General features: G+C 52.3%; 3 protein-coding genes across 10 annotated transcripts in view; 2 read left to right on the plus strand and 1 right to left on the minus strand.

The window, feature by feature from the left end:
- LOC122392671 (nuclear hormone receptor FTZ-F1-like) overlaps positions 1 to 5909 on the plus strand; it is a 68102-nt gene extending 62193 nt beyond the window's left edge. For 5 of the 8 annotated variants that reach the window (XM_043387802.1, XM_043387805.1, XM_043387801.1 and 2 more), the window contains 4 exons: positions 2707 to 2965; positions 3277 to 3386; positions 3742 to 3886; positions 4249 to 5909. In XM_043387802.1, the coding sequence (XP_043243737.1) occupies positions 2707 to 2965; positions 3277 to 3386; positions 3742 to 3886; positions 4249 to 4274 (540 nt within the window). In that variant the 3' untranslated portion in view covers positions 4275 to 5909. The remainder of the gene's footprint in view (positions 1 to 2706; positions 2966 to 3276; positions 3387 to 3741; positions 3887 to 4248) is intronic. The other 3 variants (XM_043387806.1, XM_043387807.1, XM_043387800.1) reach the window with 1 other exon arrangement.
- Positions 5910 to 11443: 5534 nt separating this feature from the next.
- LOC122392663 (F-box/WD repeat-containing protein 5-like) lies at positions 11444 to 19112 on the plus strand. The gene is made up of 13 exons (XM_043387790.1): positions 11444 to 11658; positions 11944 to 11988; positions 12319 to 12478; positions 12796 to 12956; positions 13320 to 13494; positions 13777 to 13919; positions 14137 to 14466; positions 14651 to 14729; positions 14947 to 15190; positions 15605 to 15710; positions 15948 to 16054; positions 16416 to 16566; positions 17082 to 19112. The coding sequence occupies exons 1-13, from the start codon at positions 11617 to 11619 to the stop codon at positions 17202 to 17204; spliced, it is 1866 nt and encodes a 621-aa protein (XP_043243725.1). The 5' UTR covers positions 11444 to 11616; the 3' UTR covers positions 17205 to 19112.
- LOC122392664 lies at positions 18962 to 22453 on the minus strand. Its single transcript, XM_043387791.1, has 3 exons — positions 20528 to 22453; positions 20055 to 20185; positions 18962 to 19683 (listed from the first exon to the last, which is right to left on the minus strand). The coding sequence occupies exons 1-3, from the start codon at positions 22180 to 22182 to the stop codon at positions 19667 to 19669; spliced, it is 1803 nt and encodes a 600-aa protein (XP_043243726.1). The 5' UTR covers positions 22183 to 22453; the 3' UTR covers positions 18962 to 19666.
- Positions 22454 to 22547: the final 94 nt, after the last annotated feature.

A 22547-nucleotide genomic window follows, 5' to 3' on the forward strand; every position in this document is an offset into this window, starting at 1 on the left:
GATCCGTTTAGGCCATAGATTTCGAATTCGGTGTCGCCTGTGTCAGTTGAGGCCATTTTCATCTGAATATAGCTGAGGTCAGGTCACTTTCAGGTCAAAAAAGGTCAAATTTTAAAGTTGAAATTTTTCAACAAAAACATGTCTATCGGATGCAGTTTGAGCTCAGGAACACGATGGTGCTGTTTATATTGGTGTACGATGCCAAATTGGTACAGAAAAATTGATTTGAAAATTTAACATTGTGAAATTTTTGCTATACCTAATGCGTATAACTTGGCCATTTTTGAAGATATCTGGCTAAAACTTGCTAGAGTAAGTCATAAGCATGTGTTCTATCATATTTATTCCGTTTTTTTTCGAAAAGTCCAAAAGTTTTTGAAAAAAGATAAAAACAAATTTTAGATTTTAATATGTATAATTTTCAAAGCTAACAAAATTTTGAAAATTTTGAAAATCGAACATGACGTCACTCTGACGTCATTTCCGGCTGACCTATGATAGATACGAAGTTCAAATTTTGACACAAGGTGTCAAATTGATGCAGCCGAAGGTACCTACTGAAAGTTTGGCGGCGATGCGTCAAGCGGTTTAGAAGTTATTGCAGAAAAACGGGAGGGGGGGCTATGAATAGCCCCCCCCCCCAGTGGGGCGCGGGTTATGTCTACACATTTATGGTGATCACTGGCGGTTCCAGAAAGATGGTCTTAAACGTTGCGGGAGACATAATCCCAAAAGTTTTCCAAAAACCTTTCGGATTTTGATTCCAATCCTTTCACACGGCTATGCAATCTAACACAAGTATTTGATTATAAAAGTTGTTCAGTTTTCGTTTAGTTCTCAAAATAAGTAAATATTTGTCGCTTTCGGGCGCTGCGTGGATGGCGGAGCGATTTTGCCCCCCCCCCCCCTCTGGATCCGCCAGTGATCGTAACGTTATGTAGTCGAATCCGGTTAATTCACTGTTTCTATCCTAAATGTGACCACCCGTCTTATGTCTAGTGTCACCCGTCAGAAAAGCACAGCTTTGTTTTAACAACCGTTGCTAAAATTTACATAAAAGTTTAATAACCTACAAATAGAGCCACTGCCTCGTCGATTTCGCATTACAACTAGTTCCGTTGCAACATACCTAGTTCCGTTGCAAAGTAACTAGGTAGTTTGCGTCCTAACTAGTTAGTTTGCAAACTAACTGGACGATCAGTTAGTTTGCAACGGAACTAGTTTCGTTGCAAACTACCTGGCCGGTCAGGTAGTTTGCAACGAAACTAGTTGCGTTGCAAACTAACGGATTTCGCATACTAACTGTAACATATACACTGGTCCTTACCACGTCTACGTCTATCATCACCGCATATGAAGAAATCATTCGTAATAACTGCGAGTGAAATGGGTGCCTTTGCATGCTTATGCTTGGGCGTTATCCCGAAATGGGTATGGAACTGAGGCAGCTCTTATCCGAGCACTCTATTTCACATTTCGCTGAATTGGTTTTGCGTTTGGCCGCCTCAAACACTTCGTTATGCAACATGCATTTAGCATTCCTGGCACATTCGTGATATGTTGGACTTTCGATCCTGCACGATAAATTAATTTGATTACGTGTAACCAGTTTTGCGACAGCTGAATTTACCGGTGACAGTTACTCGAGTGGGCGTAGGTATTTCGTAACGCGCCGCGTGTCGTTTGAATTCTGCAACTCCCCGCGCCGGGCTGGGCGGTTGGTTGGGCCGTGCCTGCGGGCGCTGTGGCGGGGAGCGCGTGCGGCTGGAAAGTGGCAGGTACCGGTCGCTGGTCGGTCCGGTCAGGGCAGCAGTCGCGGCTCGCGCCCTGACCCAGCCACGCGCCGACAACCCTGCCTTCCACCGGGCGGCTATTGGTCACGAGTTCATGCTGTTAGAGACCGGCGCTCATTAGGCCTGTCTGCAGGGTCTCACGTCTGTCTTCGGGCGGCTCATGAGAGGAGAAAACGTGCGCTCAACTATAGCGCGCTAGTTAGTCCAGTTAGACTTATGATGAAACTGTTTGGTAAAGTGACACGAGAAACCACTTTCAGTTGAGATGAGGTCTTTGATGAACATGGCGTCTATCATGGCTGACCAGGGCCTCGGCGTATTAGAGACATTGCTGTGATATTTCCCCGACAATGTTGTTCGCTGGACGTTTGGCCTGCGCCGCTGGGTGCTCCAGAGGGTCTCTCGGGCTGTGGGGAGGTTAGCGCAGTGTGCGCGCGGCGAGCGGCCTCCTCGGCTGATGAAACCTGCCGCGGCAGCGCGGGTCAGCGGTGCAGGCCCGCTATTCAGCCGAGTAAAAGTGTGCGCTGACATCGATAGACGTTGCAAAACTCGGTCGAGAAAGAGAGAGGTTACACTGAGCGGCGACTGGTTTACCGTTTGACAGCAAACGCTGAACTTTATGTGGTACTGCGCGTTAGGTTACACGAGTTTTACCTGTTCAGGTATTGTCTAACCCATGTTTGTAGTTATGAAATGGGAATTGCCTGTAAGCGTGTCGCAATCGCTAAACGCCAGTCGAAATAACGGTGTCCGTGCACAGCGTGTGTGTCAGCGATTGCGTTACCACACTTTTACACCATTCGTAGCCCCGCCATCTACGGCCGCTAGCGCCAACTGCTGGTTGTGCCGCCCGCCGCTGGTGGCAGTACCGTCGCCCGTGCGCCGCATGACGTTTGCTCTCTGTTTCCGGCAGGTGGAGGATCAGATGAAGCTGCTGCAGGCCACCTGGTCAGTTATCATGATCCTGGACCACATCCACCAGCGGCTGCACAACAACCTGCCCGACAGCACCACACTGCCCAACGGCCAGAAGTTCGACCTGCTCACCCTCAGCCTGTTCGGCATGTCCGAGCTGGTGCCGCAGCTCAACGACGTCACCGCCCGGCTGCAGGAGCTCAGCTTCGACGTGTCCGACTACATCTGCCTCAAATTCGTCCTGCTGCTCGACCCCAGTGAGTAGCGTGCCGCCGCCCGGTAGTAGCATGCCGCTATCTACCGCTAGTGTATTTGATATCAGAATGCCTAGCACTTGAAAAGTCTGTAACACTAACTTCAGTTGAATATTGCGTCGAATCTCACGTTTGGTAGGTGTGTATTTCACTATGGCTCACTATGCTATGCATTAAACCACAGTTCTACTGTTATCTATGATTATCTGTTCTACTGTTATCTGTGATTAAACGTATTTTCCCCAGTGATGCCTCTGCCAACGCTCTCCTGTCATCTCACACACACTGACCTTTGCCCCTTCTGCTCTGCGCTGGTACCGCAGACCTACAGACGCTGGGTAACCGGCGGCACGTGCAGCAGGCCCAGGACCAGGTCAAGCAGGCGCACATGGACTACTGCGCCGCTGTCCACCCCGATATTCAGGTGAGAGACTGACGGGAGTGCGGGACGGAACGGGGGAGGGATGCTGGTGGTCGCTCATGTCTTGAAGGGCCTCAAAGCTTTGGTGGTTTTGGTATTGGACTCCGAATGGCCGAGCTGACTCAATGTCGATTTCTTTTCTGACCTCTTCTATGATGTTGGTCATTACCACTGCCATTGGTATGTAGTGGTATCTGCTTTTAGGGAGCGTTAGTGTGCGTCAACTTGCAAATGGTACCCTTTTCTAATGCATTCAGCAGCGTAACTCTTGGCGGATGCTCGCGCTTGCTCCCACCTTTCCACCTTCCCCTGACCGATGTGCTGTGTCTGGCGACCACTAACACCCATCTCTCTCCAGGGCAAGTACCAGCGGCTGATGGCTCTGCTGCCCGAACTGCGGGACCTGGCTCTGCGAGGGGAGGATTATCTGTATCAGAAACACGACCAGAACGATCACAACCGAGCCACCTCCCTCCTCATCGAGATGCTGCATGCGCGCAGACGTGAGTAGGGACGGGGATGCCGGATGGGAGTCTTCTGATGGACTTTTACATGGTTGATGGTCAGCAATCAGATCGCGAGCACACCGGTAGTGCTTTTATTTTGCAACCGTAAGAATGTTATGCAATGCTGGGCTGCTACCTGATAGCAACCAGAAATGAGAAGTAGCGTTACTAATCGGGATTGCATGATTTCGATTTGTATATTTTAAAAAAGTACACAACTAATTTCAGTCATAAATGCCGGATGGCAGTCTAGTTTCTTGAGCCTCGGGGCAGTAGTGTTTTGTCTTGGGGTATTTCTTCGGCACCAGTGCTGACGTATTGTACGGCCCTTGCTGATATTTGTGCTGCTGCTGTTTCAGATTGCGGTCGGCTGCCGGCGCCCTGAGACGGCCTCCCGCGCGCGGACGGAGCGCGGCCCTCTCCGGACCGCCCCACCAGTACAAACGCCGAGGCGGCATCACCCTCGCCCGCGCGCCGGCGGGCGGCCGCCGCCAGCCGCCCCGATCGGACGCTATCATTCTGTGCATACTTCGCCGCTCGCCGCGCGAACGCAACGGTGTGAGTGAGAGTGAACGTCGAGTGATCCGTGGAAACCGAGTGAGGATTGGTGGAGAGAGAACCGGCGCCAGCCGCCGCCAGAGACTGGTCTGGTCGGGCCGGCCGCCACAGTGCAACCGTACTGCCCTGGTCTGTGAGGCCGCTGCCGCCGCCGCCGCCGCCGTTGCTGCCGCTGCCGTCGTATGTATGTGTGCGTGTCCGTCTGTGTGCGCGGCCGGCCGCCCGGCGCGCGCGGCGCCGCCCGTTGTGTGTTGTGTGGTGTGTCGCCGGCAGAGGTTTATTTTTTGGTACTCGGCGCTCGGCGGGCTGCCAGCTGTGGCCGAGAGGCCCGCAGTACCTGACGCACCGTTAATGAAGTCCGTATTTTGCTACTGGAATGGTTTAGTCGGCGTGGCCTGCCGCCCGGTTTTAGTTGAGAAAACCGAGGAGCGGCGGCCGGCTCGCGAGCACCCGGCACCCGTGCCGGTCGGTCTGTATGTCTGTCTGTCTGTCTGTTTGTCTGTCGGCGCGCGTGCTGCCGGCGGCGCGGACCGGCAGGCCGTGTGATGTGAGGGGACGCCGAGCTGTCGGCCGCCCGGGCCGCGCCGGCGTCCCACTCGGACCTCTTTTGTTACCATATTGTTATAAATTATAGAGGGTGCGCGTGTCCGCCGGTGGGAGGTTTGTGTGTGTGTGTGTGTGTGCGTGTGAGGGATGTCTGTGAGGGGCTCTGCAGCGCCGCGTGCCGCCCGCCCGCCGCCGCCCGCCGCCTTCGGTACGAGTGTCGCGCGTGTAGTGGGTAAGTTCGCCGTCCGCCGCGCTGCCTGCGTCGGCCGGCCGGCGCCACAGCCGTCCGGGAGCGGGGCATTACGATACTGCTGCGGCCGCCGCGCTCCTCCTGTCTTTCCCCCGCTCTCGCTCTCCGTCTCCGCGCCTCGCTCCGCCCCCTCCCTCCGGCTCTCCTAGTGGTAGGTCTGTCTCGAAGACGCGCGCGCCCGACCCGCGGCCGGTAGCGCCCGTTTGTGTCGCACTAGTCATGTGGTTATTTTTGCTAGTCATCTCGACTTGTGTTCAGTGGCCGATAGGGCGCGCGCGCGCGCGAGCGCACGGCCGCCGGTATGTGCGCCGATTTTGACAATGTTTTAACATTCCATAGGTGCGTATGGTGGGTGGGTGGGGTACGGCCGGCGGCCTGGGTGCGGTCGCCCCGGCTGCCTATGGCTCGGGCGCGCGGTGGGGTCGGGCGGCCCGCGGTAGCTGCGAGCTCGGGATGGAAGTGACGACCCGGCGCGGCAAAACCTCTCCGTCTCGGTGCGTCTGTCTGTCTGTGTCTCTGCGTGTGTGAGATTGTGTGCGAGTGTTGTGATGGAGTGTTTTATCTGCATAGAGCACATCGGAACGTGATCGAATTTGCTGCCCTGATTGTGAAAGGAGTGTGAGAGGGACTCATGGTGACACGAATAAAGGTACATCACCTACCATCGGAGACGTCTCTGCCTGCCTGCGAGTGTCTGTGGGGGGGGGGGGTGAATAGAGGTAGCGACATTGTTTGAGTAAAGACGAGAGGACACAAGTATGTCTGTTCATTGGCTAGTATCATGAAATTAGCCCTAGATGAAATTAGCGGCATTCTATGTAGTACCTACGTCCTGCAGTTGCGGTTGGGGAAGATGATCAAGAATGCTCGTCTACGGTGTTGAGAGCCAGATAGCTTTAATGGTGGTGTCAAGGCCAAGTGGTGGTGTTACGAAATTCTGTTATATGGCCTTGCGATATTCAGCGCTCGTGATCCTCGAGATTCTGATCTTCCGTGGCGTGAAGGTAAATAAGCATACTCTCCCAAAATTTTACCTGATATGGAAGCACAAGGAAAGCTGCTTTTATGGCGCACGTGTTTCCTAATAATAATTTGCCTTTCTCTGTTTGTGGTCGTGTGAGTTGAGGGGTTTTCGGGTTTATTTTATTTTATTTTAATATTTTCACACAATTTATTACTTTTATTTTTGCTAAGAGGCTAGAGCACTATGGTAAACAGTAACCTACGTAATTTTATACGACCTTGGCAATGGCTTCCAATAAGGCTAGATTAGTTGAAATTCAAGCTTTTTGATAATTCAAATTCTGACGATGACAATACACTCAGAATATGCAACTTGCAAGTAGACTGAAATCAAGAAATTGAAATGCCTGACTGAGACTGAAAAAGCTTTTGCTGTTATACTCAGGGACCAGGGTAGTCAGCTGTTAAATCAATGTTAGCGTATGCAATTAGTATCATTGACGTCATCGGTCATTCTGATGTCATTTGTGGCCAAATTGCCATAGCCCCTGAAAAAATTTGGTCACAATGTGTAAAATAGATGCCTGGAGGGGTCCTGAATGTTTGCTGGTGATATCTCCAGCTGTTAAGGAGATATCTACGAAAAAGTACATGGGCCCGTTCCCACTTCCCCTCCTCTATGGGGCGCAGGCTAAGGATCACAATCATATCAAATTGGATTCAATTGCAGGCTGCAGCCCCATGGCCTCAACGGGCTCAACTTAGTCAAAATCATTGAGAGGAATCAGGAAAGGGGATCCGCAATGCTGCACCAGACCATGATATAGAAAGTGAGCCAAAACACAAAACCATTCCATGCATTCCAGTTCAAGAAAGTTTGCCACCATCCTTACGAGAAATAAATGTATAATATCATCATGGGCTTCGGAAATCCACACGGTGAGGCACACTGGTTATTTGATAGGCTAGTGCCTGGTGGCAGACTGGCCACATTGATTCTTCAAAACATTTTGATTTTGAAAGTGCTTTGCCAGTGCTGCAGTTCTGTAATGAACGATGAACCTCAATGAAGGCTTTTATTCACAACATTGCTGGAAAACAGGGAACCAAGCATTAGGCTCATAAACCATGCAAAGCACATGCAACACCATGCCACAGCCTGCACATGCAACAACATAAATATACAACATTCACCGTCCCTCAAGACTGAGCGTGCCAAAACTACGCTCAGCAACACTAACACAAAGACAAACTCCTCGCCACACCATGTCAAAACGCTCGCCTGTCACGGCTTACACATCTGATAGTCCATTAATCGAACAGGCACCTGCTTCACCCTGGTTGACCTTCGCAGAGGCCGATCCAAATTCGTTACAGTGGTATCAGGACAGTCAGGCGAGATCTCGGGAGGTACATCATGAACATCCGGTGCAGAGACGGACACAGCATCAGACGAGTCGCCACGCTCAGCGGGACACACAGGGTCACAGGGCGAGTCAATAGGAGGCACGTCTGTGTCACTCGATCGATGATCACCCATCTGGCAGTGCTCCCCAGCGCTCTCACCTCCCATGGGCGAGAGATGACGGATAGAGACAGTCGGCTCACGACCACTCGGCAGTCGGACCTTGGCGTACGTGGGAGTAACGTGCAGAAGATCGACCTCATCCACCAGAGGCTCGTACTTGCTGGCGCGGTTGAACCGACGGAGCAGTACCCTGTCTGATGTCACCAGCCAAGAAGGGAGAGCTTGACCATTGATTGACCTTCGAGGATGTTTGAAGAATCGTTCATGAGGCGTCTGGTTCGTGGCTGTGCATAGCAACGAACGAACGCTGTGCAGAGCCCGGGGGAGGACGGTTTCCCAGTTTTTCAAGTCGATGCTGTCAGAGTGACAGGCCATGCACACAGACTTCCAGATGATGCCGTTGTAACGCTCGGTTTGACCGTTGCCTGGGGCGTTGTATGCCGAACAGAAGCTCTGGGCGATGCTGTTCTGTAGGAGAAACTGCTTAAATCGAGAGGACGTGAAGGCGGTGCCCTGATCGGAATGTACAAACTCCGGTGTGCCAAACATAGTGAACAGAGACATCATACACTGTATCGCCGAATCCGCAGACGTATCGGCAGTAGGAAAAGCGAACGGGAAGCGGGAGAATTCATCTACCACGACAAACATGTACGCTCTTTGAGTGTTTGATGGCAGGGGACCCTTGAAGTCAACGCTCAATCGCTCAAACACTCTAGTCGCCTTGACAAGCGTGTTAGAGGTATGGACGAATCGTGGTTTGTGCTGTGCACAGGTTCTACACTGCGTTACGACTCGCCTTACATCATCCACCGAACAAGCCACATTCCGCGACCGGAGGTAGTGCCACAACCGCGTTACACCAGGGTGGCAGAGTTGTCCATGGAGAGATCGGATGAGATCTTCAGTGTCCGTGGTGGTTGCGCCACAGACAGCCCTGGATAGCATGTCGGGAACTGTGTTGAACTTCCCCGGACGATACACGATCTCAAAGCTCATGCACGCCAGCTCGAGACGCCAACGCAGTATCTTGTCGTTCTTGATGCGTCCTTTGCTCGCGCGGTCGAACATGAAGGAGACCGAGCGTTGATCTGTGATGAGCTTGAAGTGGCGTCCAATCAGAAGATGCCGCCACTTTCGAATTGACTCGACTATGGCTGCAGCCTCCTTCTCAACGGATGCCTGTTTGCGTTCTGATGGGTTTAACGTTCGCGAGAAGAAGGCGACCGGCTTGTCGTTCTGAGTAAGAGTGGCTGCGATCGCATTATCAGACGCGTCCGTCTCTACCACAAAGGTAGCGTAGTCGTCAATCGCTGACATGGTAGCAGCACCGATGTCTTCCTTCAACCGCTGGTACGCCGCGACCGCGTCAGGCGACAGGGGAAAGCAGTCGCCGTCGATCAGCGGCCGGAGCTTCTCGGAGAAGGACGACACCCACTTGGAGTAGTGTGAGAGCATGCCTACAGCTCGCTTCAGTGCCTTCGCGTCCTCGGGCACCGGCAGCTCCATCAAGGCTCGAAGTCGCTCTGGATCAGGTCGAATCGTCCGGTTCTCCACCACATGCCCCAGGATCCTGACGGATGTCTTGCCATACTGACTCTTCTCTTGATTGATCGTCAGCGAGAACTTCTTTGCAGCGTCGATGAAGCGCTCCAGGTTCCTGTCATGTTCTTCTCTGGTGCGACCACAGATGGTCACGTCGTCGACGTATGCAAATGTGTCGCGCAGGTTCTCAGCTCGGATGACATCGTCGAGGATCTGCTGAAAACAGGCGACCCCATTAGTGACCCCGAACGGGATACGAAGGAATTCGAAGAGTCTTCCATCAGCTTCGAAAGCTGTGTACTTGCGATCTTCAGGATCGATGGGGATCTGGTGATAGGCACTGGTCAGGTCTATCGTGCTGAAGTAGGAGTATTGAGCGATCTTTTCAACCTGTTCGTTGATTCTTGGCAGCGGGTAAGCATTCAGCTCCGTGAAGCGATTGATGGTCTGGGCGTAGTCCACAACCATCCGACGTTTCCCGCTAGGAGATGCAACCACAAGAACTTGAGCACGCCATGGGCTGGTGCTGGGAGAGATGATGCCTTCCTTTAGGAGACGATCGACCTCACCCTCGATGAACTTCACTTCGGAGGCGCTGTAGCGGCGTGACTTGGCCTGGATAGGGTGACAGTCCTCCGTCAAGTTACCGAACAAGGATGGTGGCGTTACCACTGCGGGAGTCAGACAGCACAGGCTGAGCGAGGATCGAGAGCCACCGAACGTCAGGGACACGCTTTCGTGTGCCTTGAGAAAGTCATGACCGAGTAGCACAGGTGCACACAGATCGTCCATGACAGAGAACAGGTAGTCATCATATGATTCATCTTGAACCCGTAGTCTCACCCTACACTGCCCCGCCACCTTGACATGATGCTGTGTGGAGGCCATGCACACAGTACCATGTGCGGGTTCGATGTTCAGGTGAACGTCCTCTGCGACCCGGGTACGGATGAAACTCTGAGAGCTACCAGTGTCGATCAGCGCTTCGAACTCTTGACCATTGATTGTGACACGTGTCATAGCAGACCGTAGACTCGGAATAGAGGTTTCATGCATTGCTGACAGTATCGGCATAGAAGCTGTGGTTTGTCTCCGGTCCTTGGTCGGTTGTGCTCTTCTGGACCATCTCCCCATCTGGCAGACTGAGGCAAAATGCCCCTGCCTACCACAGCTTGAACAGGTAGCATTGCGTGCACGACACTTGTTTCGAGCATGATGTGGACCACCACAGAAGAAGCAGGTACGTTCAACTGCTGCAGTCACTTCCTCTCCTCCTCGAGCGGATGGCACTGTCTCCTCCGCAGAAGAAGGATCAGACTGAGCATGGGCTGTCACTGTCACTGGTGACGAATCACTGCTGTTTCTATGATACATTTCAGATTGCTGCTGGGCCATCTCCAGAGCACGAGCCTGAGAAACAGCTGTTTTCAGATCAAGCTGAAGGTTCTCCAGAAGACGCTGTCGAATAGCACTGGATGACAGGCCATTGATGAAGGCATCACGTATGGCATCCTCCTTTACTTTTTCAGCTGTAGCTGCTTCAAACTTGCATTGAGATGCCAGGAGCCCCAGTTCCTCGAGATAAGTGTCAAGTGATTCCCCAGCCTGCTGTCGCCGAGAAGCGAGCCTGTGGCGAGCATAGACCTCACTGTGGGGTTTCACGAACCTTGCTTCCAGCATCTCGACAGCCTCATCAAAGGTAGTGGCCGCCTTGATCAGCTTATAGCATGCACATGACATGTGAGCCCGAAGAAGCGTGAGCTTGTTGGGATTTAGGGCCGGATCGATGGAGTTGAAGAAATCCCCAAACTTTGTAATCCACATATCCCACTCATCTTCAGCAGATGGCGATTTGGGATCAATGTTGAGTTCTGGGGGCTTGAGATACTTGTCCATCTTGATTTGCCAGAGTCATGCAGCATGCAGGTTATGTTGTGAATAAAATTGTAATGAACGATGAACCTCAATGAAGGCTTTTATTCACAACATTGCTGGAAAACAGGGAACCAAGCATTAGGCTCATAAACCATGCAAAGCACATGCAACACCATGCCACAGCCTGCACATGCAACAACATAAATATACAACAAGTTCACACTTCAGCTTCAGGCTGGCACAATATGACACCATTCATTAGCTCAATGCTTCATTTGTTATGTTGCAGTCATGTCATGGTCCATTTAAGATTTTATGATATTCATCAATTCAATATAAAATTGAAGAGTTCTAGCTATACTATTCAGTGTTCATCAGTATTTGTTTCAGATGGTTATCATCTGACAAGGGTTATGAATATGTTCTAATGCTTATTGTTTTGCAAGGCCAGCATCAATTAAAATGGACATCGCTACAGATGAGGCAATGCCAGAGCAGGGTTTGGTGAGTTTGTGATTAAGTGTTCCATGCCATAGCATTAATTTGCATATTTTTTATACTTATGTACCAATTTTAAACAATTCAAACTTAATAAATTTGCAGCAGCTTGGCAAATTACATGTGGTTTTGTAGTCTTGAGTTTTATGTGTACTTAAAAGTGTTTGGTATGCCTATTTTTTGTTAGTAAATGGCTATGCAATGTCAAGATAACTTTTGAATTGGCCTTGCCACTCTGATGTGATTTGCACTCCTATTCACTGCGCATTAACTATGCCTCATGTGTTACAGGCGAATTCAGGATGGAGCACCTTACCCCATGAAGTTTTGGCACAGGTGGGTGCAAAAAGAACAATTCAGATCACAATTAAGATAAAATATTTGCAATTATATGAATTTGTCTTTCTTTTATAATGTAAAAGTGGACTCACGAAGGGCAAACTTTTATGTAACGAGTATCACTTTATCAAAATTGTTTTCATTTAGAACTACAATGATGTCTGTGATATGTTTTCATGAGTTTTGATTGCAGGCTGGAGTAACCTTAAACTTTCTGGTGTCAGATTGTCTGCAGCTGTGTTTGGGTGGTCTTTCTCTGTCTGTTGGGTCGCTGCTGCAGTGGCTCTGCCCCCCTGACATCTGGTGCCTGTCTGCCTGTCGCTGCAGATATTCAGTTACCTGGATGTGAGCTCGATCGGCCGCTGCGGCCGCGTCTGCCGCGGCTGGACCGAGGCCGTTCACGACATCCTCCTCTGGAAACACAAGTTTGCAGAGGATTTTGGCCTCGATGTCACTGCCTGCAAGCTGCCTAAGCCAACCAAAACTGGTCAGTGGGCACAACGATTACAGCATTTTGCAGATTTTTTGGGAAGGGGACGGTTGGGGACGTGTTAGGGGTCTTCATTCGAATCATTGATAACTTTTCCCATACGACTTACGAGCCTCAACCTATGCAAAAATTTGCTAATGGAACTTTTCTTTAGGAGCCTTTTCTTTTTACGAACATTGTCCCATGCGAACCTTTCTCATCCAAAGATCTTGCACGCAAACCTCTATTTTTACGAACTGAATGTTTACGACCTTCGCCCGGATGCCTTTCCGCGTCATTCCCGGCCGGAGAGTAACTCGCCGGTCGGCCGCCAGGTGGCAGTGTGACGTGGCGCAGCGAGTACCGCCGCGTTGTGGAGACGACACCGTGCTTTCTGACGGACGAGCTGCACGACCACGACCATCAGGTGCTGCACGTGTCCTTCTCACACGACGGACGTCACTTCGCCACCTGCTCCAAAGATGGCCATGTCTTGGTGCGTAACCCGGACAGTCTCGCATATCCTGGTAGCTAACTGAGGAGGAATGATAGGTGAGGCTCAGTTTTAGTTTATTAGCCAAGCATCTTATGGAGCAGAACTTTTAAGAAAGCTGGCAGAGGGCTGGCAAGAAAGATAGCAGCCCCATTTCATGTGGCTTACCATGCTGGTAGCTGACTAGGCGGTGCTACCACATACAAAATCAGGTGGCTAGCAAGGCCGTGTTGCTAGTTGGCTGCTTTCACATAAATGCGTAACCTTCCGGCGGGTATTTAGTATGTGGACGGCCACCTCTGTACGCTATGTCACTGACTCACTTTGGAGGCCAGTGAAACTGACGCCCTCATCCCCTTGTCACAGCTCTGGGACGCAGTGCACCCGGTACGGATCCGACAGTACCGTGACATGCGTATATTCGGCTGGAAGTACACTCAGTTCTCCGAGTTTAACGCCGACGACTCGCTTCTGCTCGTGTCCGGAGTGCATCTAGGAGACCACAGCATCACTGGAGAGATCGCCGTGTTCACTGTGGACGGTAGGTCTCGGACGGGGTGGATAGTGGATATTGATGGTGGTATGCTGCTCGGGGCCGCCGGGCTAGGATAATAAAAGGGTAACCTGTTTGCAGGAATAATACGATTAGCATGACCATGACCCCGCGTTAATATTCATTATTGAACAATAAAGTAGAACATTCTGGTGTCTGAGAATTGAGATTGCGACGGTTATCATCAGCATAGCCTTGACTGTTTGCCGAAGAAGTGATTTTTATGTTATGTGACTCGTATCGTGTTTTCGTGCCTCCCTCCATCCTCAGATGAGTTTGAGCTGCAGTGTCGGATTGAGAACAAGCCGTACGACATTTTCGGCACCTGGTTCAACAGCGATTACGTGGTGTCGGGTCAGCTGCGCTGGCTGAGCCACGGCAGGGTCTCCGAGTCCAAACTGTGGCTCAACAAGGTAAACCGGACGTCTGAACTACGATCGTGCCAGAAATAAGAGATTTTTGTGTCCCCGTAACAATAACATAAACCTAACTGGAATTATTGATCATGCAAGCTATCTGCATTCTTAGATAAAATATATCAGTTCTAGCTTTAATAGTTGCGTGTGATTGGTGCATTTTACATCGCGAATTTTCCCTTTTATAACCTCAGCTCGCTACTATCGTTTGCAGGCGAACCAGGAGATCACCTCTGAGCACATCTCAATCGTGCAGCCCATGTTCCGTTTCTTCAACGGCAACGTGTGCTTCTGCCGGATGCTGCGTATCGCCGAGTTCTCCGTGCAGCCGTCGGTGATCTGGGACGGGGAGGTCGCCGAGCGCGCGCAGACCGGTAACCCGATGTCGCGCGCCGCCGCGCCGCCCGGCCAGCGCTGGGTGGGCCTCGGCTGGCGCGAGGTGGAGCCGGATGGGGAGGCCGGCCAACAGCTGATGGATACGGGAGAGCCGCCGCCGCCCCCGCGGCCCCCGGTCGGCGCAGCAGCGGGCGATGAAGCAAGAATGGTGAGGGGATGGGTTCCATGGGAACGAGTCTACCAATGAGTAGGAAGTAATTCGCAGCTACCGTCATGGTTCCTAGTTGACGTTCATGTGTTCTCGTATTCGCAATCGTTTTATGATGAATTTGTATATTTACTTTTTAATGGTCTGTATATTTAATGTGACCGTTTTCTTTCATTGATTTCAGTCAGGGAAGGAGGAGAAGCAACGAGTGAAATATTTGATCTTCACAACCGGATCGAAAACTTACACACCGCATCAAATTGGTGTGTGCCTTTTCTTGTAAATTCATCAAAGTTCAACATTGGACGTTCAACACACCATGCTCCTTTTTCAACGTCTCGTCATACATTCAATATTGAATTCTGATGTTTTCATCTTGATTTATGGACTTTACTTGCTGCCGTTAAAGACGCAATCTGCTTGCTAACTAATGTATCATTTCACATCACTTTTTAACGTCCCTCTCCCACCCTCATACAGGGTTTAAGCGTCTGGACGGGTTCCGGATCCAGACCCGGATCGCCCCTGGTCCCTCACTGCGTGAGCGTGTCGAGTTCCGTCGCCGAGCCGAGCAGCTACACGAGGAGCTGCGTGCTGCCGGTGTGCCGCCGCCAGAGCCCGACTATAACGACTGGGAGTCGGTGTGTGACCAGTTTGACAGTGTGGATCACGTGATCGACCTGCACGGACACATCATCGGCATGTGTCTCAGTCCGAACCAGAGGTCAGTGTGCCAGCCGGTCGCCGGAACAGTCAGGGATATGTGGATTAACTGGTAGAGCGCTGCATGGTGCGGTATCACTGCTCTGGGTAACTATGCTAGCTTATGTCTCAATCTGAATGAGAAGCCATTAGACGGGCATGGGAAGGTGGCCGGGCGGGGCTGTTTTTTACGGGTGAAGGAGGGGATGAGAGTGTCATTGGTTTGTGGCATGCTATCAGTGTTCTCGGGTCCCCATAATTAGCTCAAGGGCTCGCTGGAGGTTACCTCCTTATCCAGCATTTGACAGGTTTATAACTGCATACAGATTACAGGCTGTACTGTTTCCCTTCACTAACTGTATCCCTAGCTGTTATGTCTCCCATTTGACCTGCGCTGGTGACCTCTGACCTCTGACGTGACCTTTCCTATCACTAGGTACCTGTTTGTCAACACGCGCCCGTGGCCGGAGAACTACGTCATTCGCAACCCGAACGATCCGCCGCCGATTGCACGGGAGATCGACATTCACGTCATCGATGTGGTACGTCGTCAGTCGTCACTAAACTTCAACGATTGGTGATGTATGAAGTTGATGGGGTGGGATGACTGATGTGTGCAGCAGTGCTGATACGGTGTCTGCTATCGATATCTGTGGTGTGTTGCCAGGAAACGTACTTACCATAATCCATAGTCCTGATTGGGTTTCTTATGCGTCAGTTATAAAGAATGCTTTGCTTACGCTATTTTTCTTAACAAAGTTGTGTTTTTCTTTTGTCAGGCGACCAAGAAGCAGATTGGCAAGTCTTACCGTGCTCACCGTGCGTATACATGCAACGAAGGCTGCTTTTTTCTATTCGTGGATGTCACCAAACATTTCGTGGCGAGGTATGTACGTATTGGCAGCCCTGGCAGTGGAGTGGCGCTGGTCTCCGGTCATCCCGCCTCCAGTGGCTCGAGGCTGTATGATGTTAAATGTGCATCGGTGAAAGCACTGTGATTCATTAGTCGGAGAGCGGGGTCAGACTTGTCTGGCGGTCACGGAGAGTAATTAGTAAAAAGGTTTGACGCTGTCACTGGTACTTTTGACGAGGTACTCGTAGACGTTTGGACCGTTTACTTCTAAAATAAGTACTACTTACCTACTTACCGAACAAGTACTACTTATCAAAACAGTACTACTGCTAATTATAACCATTGATCGCTTATTGTTCCCTGACCTTGTACTGTATTCTGTGACTCTTTCCAGCGGCGCCGAGGACAAGCACGCCTACCTGTGGGACCGCCACCACGCCGTTTGTCTGAGCCGCTACCCCCACGCGGACGTGGTGAACGCTGTGGCCTTCAACCCGGCCGACCCGGGAATGATGGTCACCGTCTCGGACGATCGGACTGTGAAGGTCAGCGACCTGGGGCGGGGCTTAGGGAGGAAACAGGCGTTCACTGGCAGGGGTTGGTATGTGTTATGAATGGAAAGCGAAATGATTGGGCTTCTGAGGTACTGGATCTAAATGACTGTAGCTGTTGGACTATAGTCCATGAGTGAACAGCCTGAGAACGGCTAGACCCGTCTCTACGTTTTTTGTTTTGTTTTTTGGAAAGTCTAATGGATTCTTTAAATGGACATCTTCCCCAGTAAGTTCCCTCACTGGGGACGTGATAGTTTGACACCTCTAGCTTTGGGGATGTGGTACCCATTCCCAGGGTATATTGAGTGACCCATTCGCTCCCTGCCTGGGCGGGGGACGTGGCACCTCTGCCATGCTGGGGTGGACTGGAAAATCTCTCCCCTCGTCCAGCGAAATACTGGAAACTACCCGACTCTACCGACCTCTCCGGATGAATAGGACACCGTCTGACTACCCTCCTTGGCCGAACTGGTGGACACTGCCTGATTCTATCCCGCCGTCTTCAGGTCTGGCGTTCTCGGCTCAACTGTGAGCAGAACGGCATAGACACTGCAGACCTGCCTCACTGTATCAAACACCGTACACGACGCACGCGGCCGCGGCGGCGAGCCCACACTACTGCCACCTAGCGGTGAGGTTTTGCACTGCAGCCTACTACCGCCGCCGCCGCGGAGGGCAGGCGCGGTAGTCAGTGCCAGGGCACTAAAGACTCGTCAGTGCCTTGCCGAGTGTTCATCGCATTGGTGCTGCTTCGGAGTGTGCTACTGACTAACTGTTTTCTGTGATATCGTATGGTGGGCCGGGTCGGCCCGCGTGGTATGCCGCTACCGGAGAGTAAGTTAGTTCTGGTGGGCGGTCCACATCAGTAGGCGGATGGTCTCGAAAGTCATCTCCCACTTCCCAGAGTAGCGCGGAGACGCAGTTCGGGAGGTGCTATTTGTGAAGTCCTGTAGGTCTCCGGGAGGAGAGGGTCCGTCAACTCCACCCGTCAGAAGCGACGACTGCCGAGAGCTTATGAGGACGAGGCCGGAACTTTGGTTTGAGCCTGGGTAGGTACTGATGCTGATCATGGGATTGACACTGGGTTAATTCAGCGGCGATTTGGAGCTTAATTCGAGACTGATGTGTCTCGGGAGTCTTGCCCTCCATAGTTGAGACTTGAGACAATAGTAGCCGAGTCGGAACCTCAAAACGAGCCAATATTTGTGGTTCGTCATCGAAGGAATGGTTGTGTAACTTGTTTTGCTTTTACTAGGGTTTTTTAAAGTGTGTTAAGTAGCGAGCTTGTCACTATTCGTAGATTGATGATTGTAGATTCGTATAATCGATTGTGTTATTGCTGGATTGTCATTTAGGGGGTATTAGTTGTGATTGAAAACCAAATGAGAGGTATCTAGCAGACAAATGAACCAGTCTGGCTACACTGGTCGAATTGGACTATAAAGGGTTCTGTCGTCTCCCGTCCACAATTTTTCCAAGTTCACGTAATGAGCGACCTCTTAGGCGCAGTTCTGCGGAGAGCGAGTGCCTTCGGACGGCTCGGCTCGTCTCGACAGTATATTTGGAGCCCAGTGTTCAGGCCACATAGTGGTATATCCCACTTCATTCAACTATTAGCTTTATTCAAACGTCCGCTGTAGCTCTGCTTCTCACTGACAAAAGACATTTTATTTTGTTCGAGTTACAGTCACTCTGTGATTCGTAGTCAGATGTTATTACAGCCACAGTATAAAACTCTTGCACTACATATTGTGGCTTATGATCATACAGCACCGTCATCGCACGTCTCACGACGTCTTTACGGTCGGTCTGTAGTCCAGAGTCACACCACAATTACTTGTGAAGCCACCAAAAAGCTGTGAACGAGACAGATCACAGCACATTGCGGTTGCAGTCGGGTTGCAAGATATGCACGACGCACAGTCAGCTGTCGACACCAGTCAAAGCCGCTTTTGTCTGTTCACTTCCTTTCGTGCGTGGTGTTCGAAACAGAAAACATGTCGCCCCCACCGCCTGTCGCTACCATTGTCCCAACGACAACAAAGCCTACCCTGGTAACAAAACCAGCTCCCAGCGACAACAAAGCCTACCCTGGTAACAAAACCAGCGTATTTCTGATCAAATCTTGTGATATGTCAGTGGGATATACCATTGGCAAAAATAGACCCGAAGGATATCAATTGATCGTAGAATTAGCTGTTTCGCCGGTATATTCGGCCAATAGTCAGTACGATTTGCAGCAGATTTCACAAAATGGGTGACTGATATTTACATCAGTCGTCTCCGTAATAGCTGTGTCTCCAATCTACGTGTGTTGTTCGTTGTCTGTGTGTACTCGCTGGAGCCCGTTTGTTCGGCACTAGCTGTGCAATGGAGCCGGAGGGTGTTAAGACGTGCTGCTTTATTTACAAATGATTCACATATGCCAATGTCGGAGCGCACTCATCGATATATGTACTCGTTGGTAGACGCCTTATGCCGGATTGTTTAGCCGCGTGCTGGGTGGTGCTGTGTAATACAGTCTATTTTATATTTAACCGGTTCGCCGCTCTTTGCCTGGGCTGCTTATCACTTCTCTTGTCGATGTTGACAAATCACATATCGACATTTCCAGATCGACTGATACCCTGTGCTGGCGATTCATCTCGGTACCTACCTTTACCCGCACATCGCACCAAATCACGCATAAGCCACAGACAGTTCAGCCGAAACATCTTTCCATCGTCGTACCTGGCGCACCGAACGGATGGTACTGGTTCGAGAAGCTACTCTATCCGTGACACACTGCACACGCAGAACCATCACATCCAGTCCATCAGCATCATTGTGCGGGGTGCTACGACAATTGTATGACCTACTGTGGACCACAGCGATAATTAGATCAACACAGAAAAGAGCTTGAGGAGTAGCTATCACCACTGGCTTCTCCATGGGGTAGTTCTTAGCTGGTTTCCTCTCGTCTGAGTGGATCCCCTGCTTTCCATCTACCTGTCCTTCCGTCCGTCCGCCTCTCGTATTTTCAGTTCTCACCAAGAGGTGGTACATGCACGTCAGTGGCAGTTTTGGCGGGTCCACCGGAAGGACAGGATGGTCACAGTAGCAGAAACACTGCAACAGACAGCAGAGAGTCGGTGGTCAGCCCGGTACCTGCCAATGCTGTCAGGTGACATCCCCCCCCCCCCCCGTGTGTCAACTCCCACTGGTTACATTTATAAATCACGGGACGCTGCAACCCATGAATGACATCGATGTGTTGCAGTGTCTGGCTTCATAAAGTTCGCTCTATGTTTTGCAGTGTCCTGGCTTCACAAAGTTCTCTACTGGTTATTGCGTTCTGAGGTTGTCCTCCTCTTACGTTCGAGATATTTATGGACTGGGAGCTGATCGTTGCTGACAATCCATTCAGTGGACGGACCAATCGTATGACGGCTACGTGACTGGCTAGGCTACCGATGATTTTATCTCACGTGCTTAGTTACCTAAGAGGGTGACGGCTGCGGCGGCGACGAGCACAGACGTGGTGACGGCCGTCCAGCGCAGGATCTGACGCCACAGCAGCCGCTGTGTGAGCGTGGGGTCCACCAGGCCGTCTGACTCGTTACCAGAGGTCCTGAGAACGGGCGACGGGAATAGACGGGCGTTAGACGAGGGCAGTCATTACAGGACAGGGTGGTTAAGCTGAATACGGGTGAGTGCCAGTGCATGGACAGTCAGGAGGGCCAGAGTGGACAGGAGATGAGGGGATCAATAGAGCTTTATGGCTCTCACGAGTCACAAATGTTTAGGGGAACTTCGTAAAGCGTGGGCGCTACAGAATCGAATAGCAGATACATTATACCTGTCATTGAATAATTCTGTATGCTTCTAACACCGAGGAGTAGTGACTTTCCTGTGGGGTGAGTGACAATTTTCGTCCCTGTCTCTGGCCTTTTCATCGTGTCCTTCGACTGACCTGCTCCGGGGCGCCGTCCAGTTGGGCGACACGGCACAGAAGGCCTCCCGCGGTGGCCGGTCCAGGTCGGGTGACGACGTCCGGATGACGGCCGACGGGCCGCCGCCGTCCGCTCCGTCCGGTTCCAGCTCAAACACGGCAGTGCGCCGGCCGTCCTCGTCATCCGAGGCCGCTCCGCCGGGCTCCAGCCAGGAGGGCAGCACGGGCTCCTCGGAGCGGCGCTCGGCGCCCACAGCGGGCGGGCCCGACCACCGCCGATCGGCCAGCCGAGGTGGTTTGGGAGGCCCTGTGCCGTGCCAGCCGACGGCCGCCGTGACCGGCTGGTGGCCCCGGCGGCCGGGGCTGGTGGGTACCAGCGGCGTGGCCTCCGGCGCGCGGTGTACCGCCGGCCGGGCCCGCGGCGAACGGAGCACGGCAGGAGCGCGGCCCGACGGCGGCCGCTGGCTGACGGTCTCCTCTCGTTCCTCCCCGACCTCAGCCGGCCGATGCTCCTCCTCCCGGCCCGGTGTGGCGCCGCCGCGGTGGACACGCTGTGTGGACATCACCTGAGAGAGTCGCTCCAGCACCTCAGTGGCTGAGGTGGCAGGCCGCGGCCGACCGACCCCGTACCGCTCGTACTCATTCACCGCAGGAGGAGAGGTGGCTTTGATGGGCTCCGGGAATCGCACCGTCTCTATTACAGGGTGGGAGGAGCGATCCACCTGGTCCCAGTTGAAGTCGGCCTCTCGGTCACGTGCCTTGTGTCGTGATCGTGACACCTGCGTGGACCGTGACGTTAGTAAAGAATCAATGACGTCATCAATGGTTTCGACGTTGCCGCTGTCGAATAGCGAGTGTCCAGGCGGCACGGCCGGAGACTGTGCCGCCCGGTCAGAGGGCTCGCTGCGGGCTGACGAGGCTCCGGTGCTGCTACTGGACAGCGGCCGCGGCGCCGAGCGAGGCGTGGCCAGCGAGTCGACCCCGCTGGGCGGTCGCTGTGCCGCCTCGTCGCCAGGTGTCGGTTCGAAGCCCGTCTCCTGGCTGCTGCCGCGCGTGTTGATCCGCGGGCGGTACGGGTAGGCGTCGTCCTCGAACTGCGAGTCCGTGCTCTCGCCTGATAGCGGACGGGGCCGCGACGCCTGAACCTCCTCCCAGCGCTCCAGCAGGCTCTTGCGGCGCGGCGGCGGCGGCTTGTCGCCGCGCCGGTTGTCGGGGCTGGGCGACTGCTGGTACTTGGTGGCGTGCCAGCCGCTGCGGTCTGTGGAGCGGGCCGAGTCGCCGTTTGACATGTTCTCGTCGCTGCCGTTGGCCGACGGCAGGTCGAGCAGCACGGCGCTGCGCTCTGTCAGCAGGAGAGCCTGCTCGGAGCGGCTGAGCGGCCGGTCGCTCCCGCCCTCCGCTCCGCCCCGAGCCCCGTCCTCGGGCGACTGACCCGCGCGGACGCCGGCCTTGCTCGAGTGAAGCCGCCGAATGGACGTGCGCCGAAGATTACTGGCGACCCTCGCAGCCGCCATCGGAGACGGCGTCCTGCTCACGTAGGGCTCTTCCTTTTTGGTTGCCGAAAGCTGGGAGTACTTCGCCAAGAACTGGTCAATGGTCATTTCCCCGGATAGATCGCTTGCTGTTAGTTTGCTCGAACGCTTTTCGATAGGAGGAAATGAGTTGTTTCTAGACATTTTTGCTTCTGGGATTGCACGTATCTCAGTGATTGTTCATATTCATGCGCATAGCGGATCTTTTACGGATATCTGACTGACCACGGCACATCTTATGATGTATAATTAGTTCGAACGTTATTGTGTGCTTCATAAGTAAATTTCCTTAGATATATTCTTGTGAATGAGTCGATGATCCATGTTGTTGATATTTTATCCAAACGAGTCGTGTTGCCGCGCCATATCTGTCAGATAATTCGAAAACCGGTTTGCCTTTATTTTGGAAGTTTTCTCGCTCGTGCTTTTCATTCAGTTGCTCTCCATTACTAAATTTCCCCCGTTCTTCTCTCATGTGTTTCGTACCAAAGTGTGCACACTATTGGCTA

The sequence above is a fragment of the Amphibalanus amphitrite genome, unplaced genomic scaffold (genome assembly GCF_019059575.1).
Source record: "Amphibalanus amphitrite isolate SeventyFive unplaced genomic scaffold, NRLGWU_Aamphi_draft 000496F_arrow, whole genome shotgun sequence".
Taxonomy (NCBI): domain Eukaryota; kingdom Metazoa; phylum Arthropoda; class Thecostraca; order Balanomorpha; family Balanidae; genus Amphibalanus; species Amphibalanus amphitrite.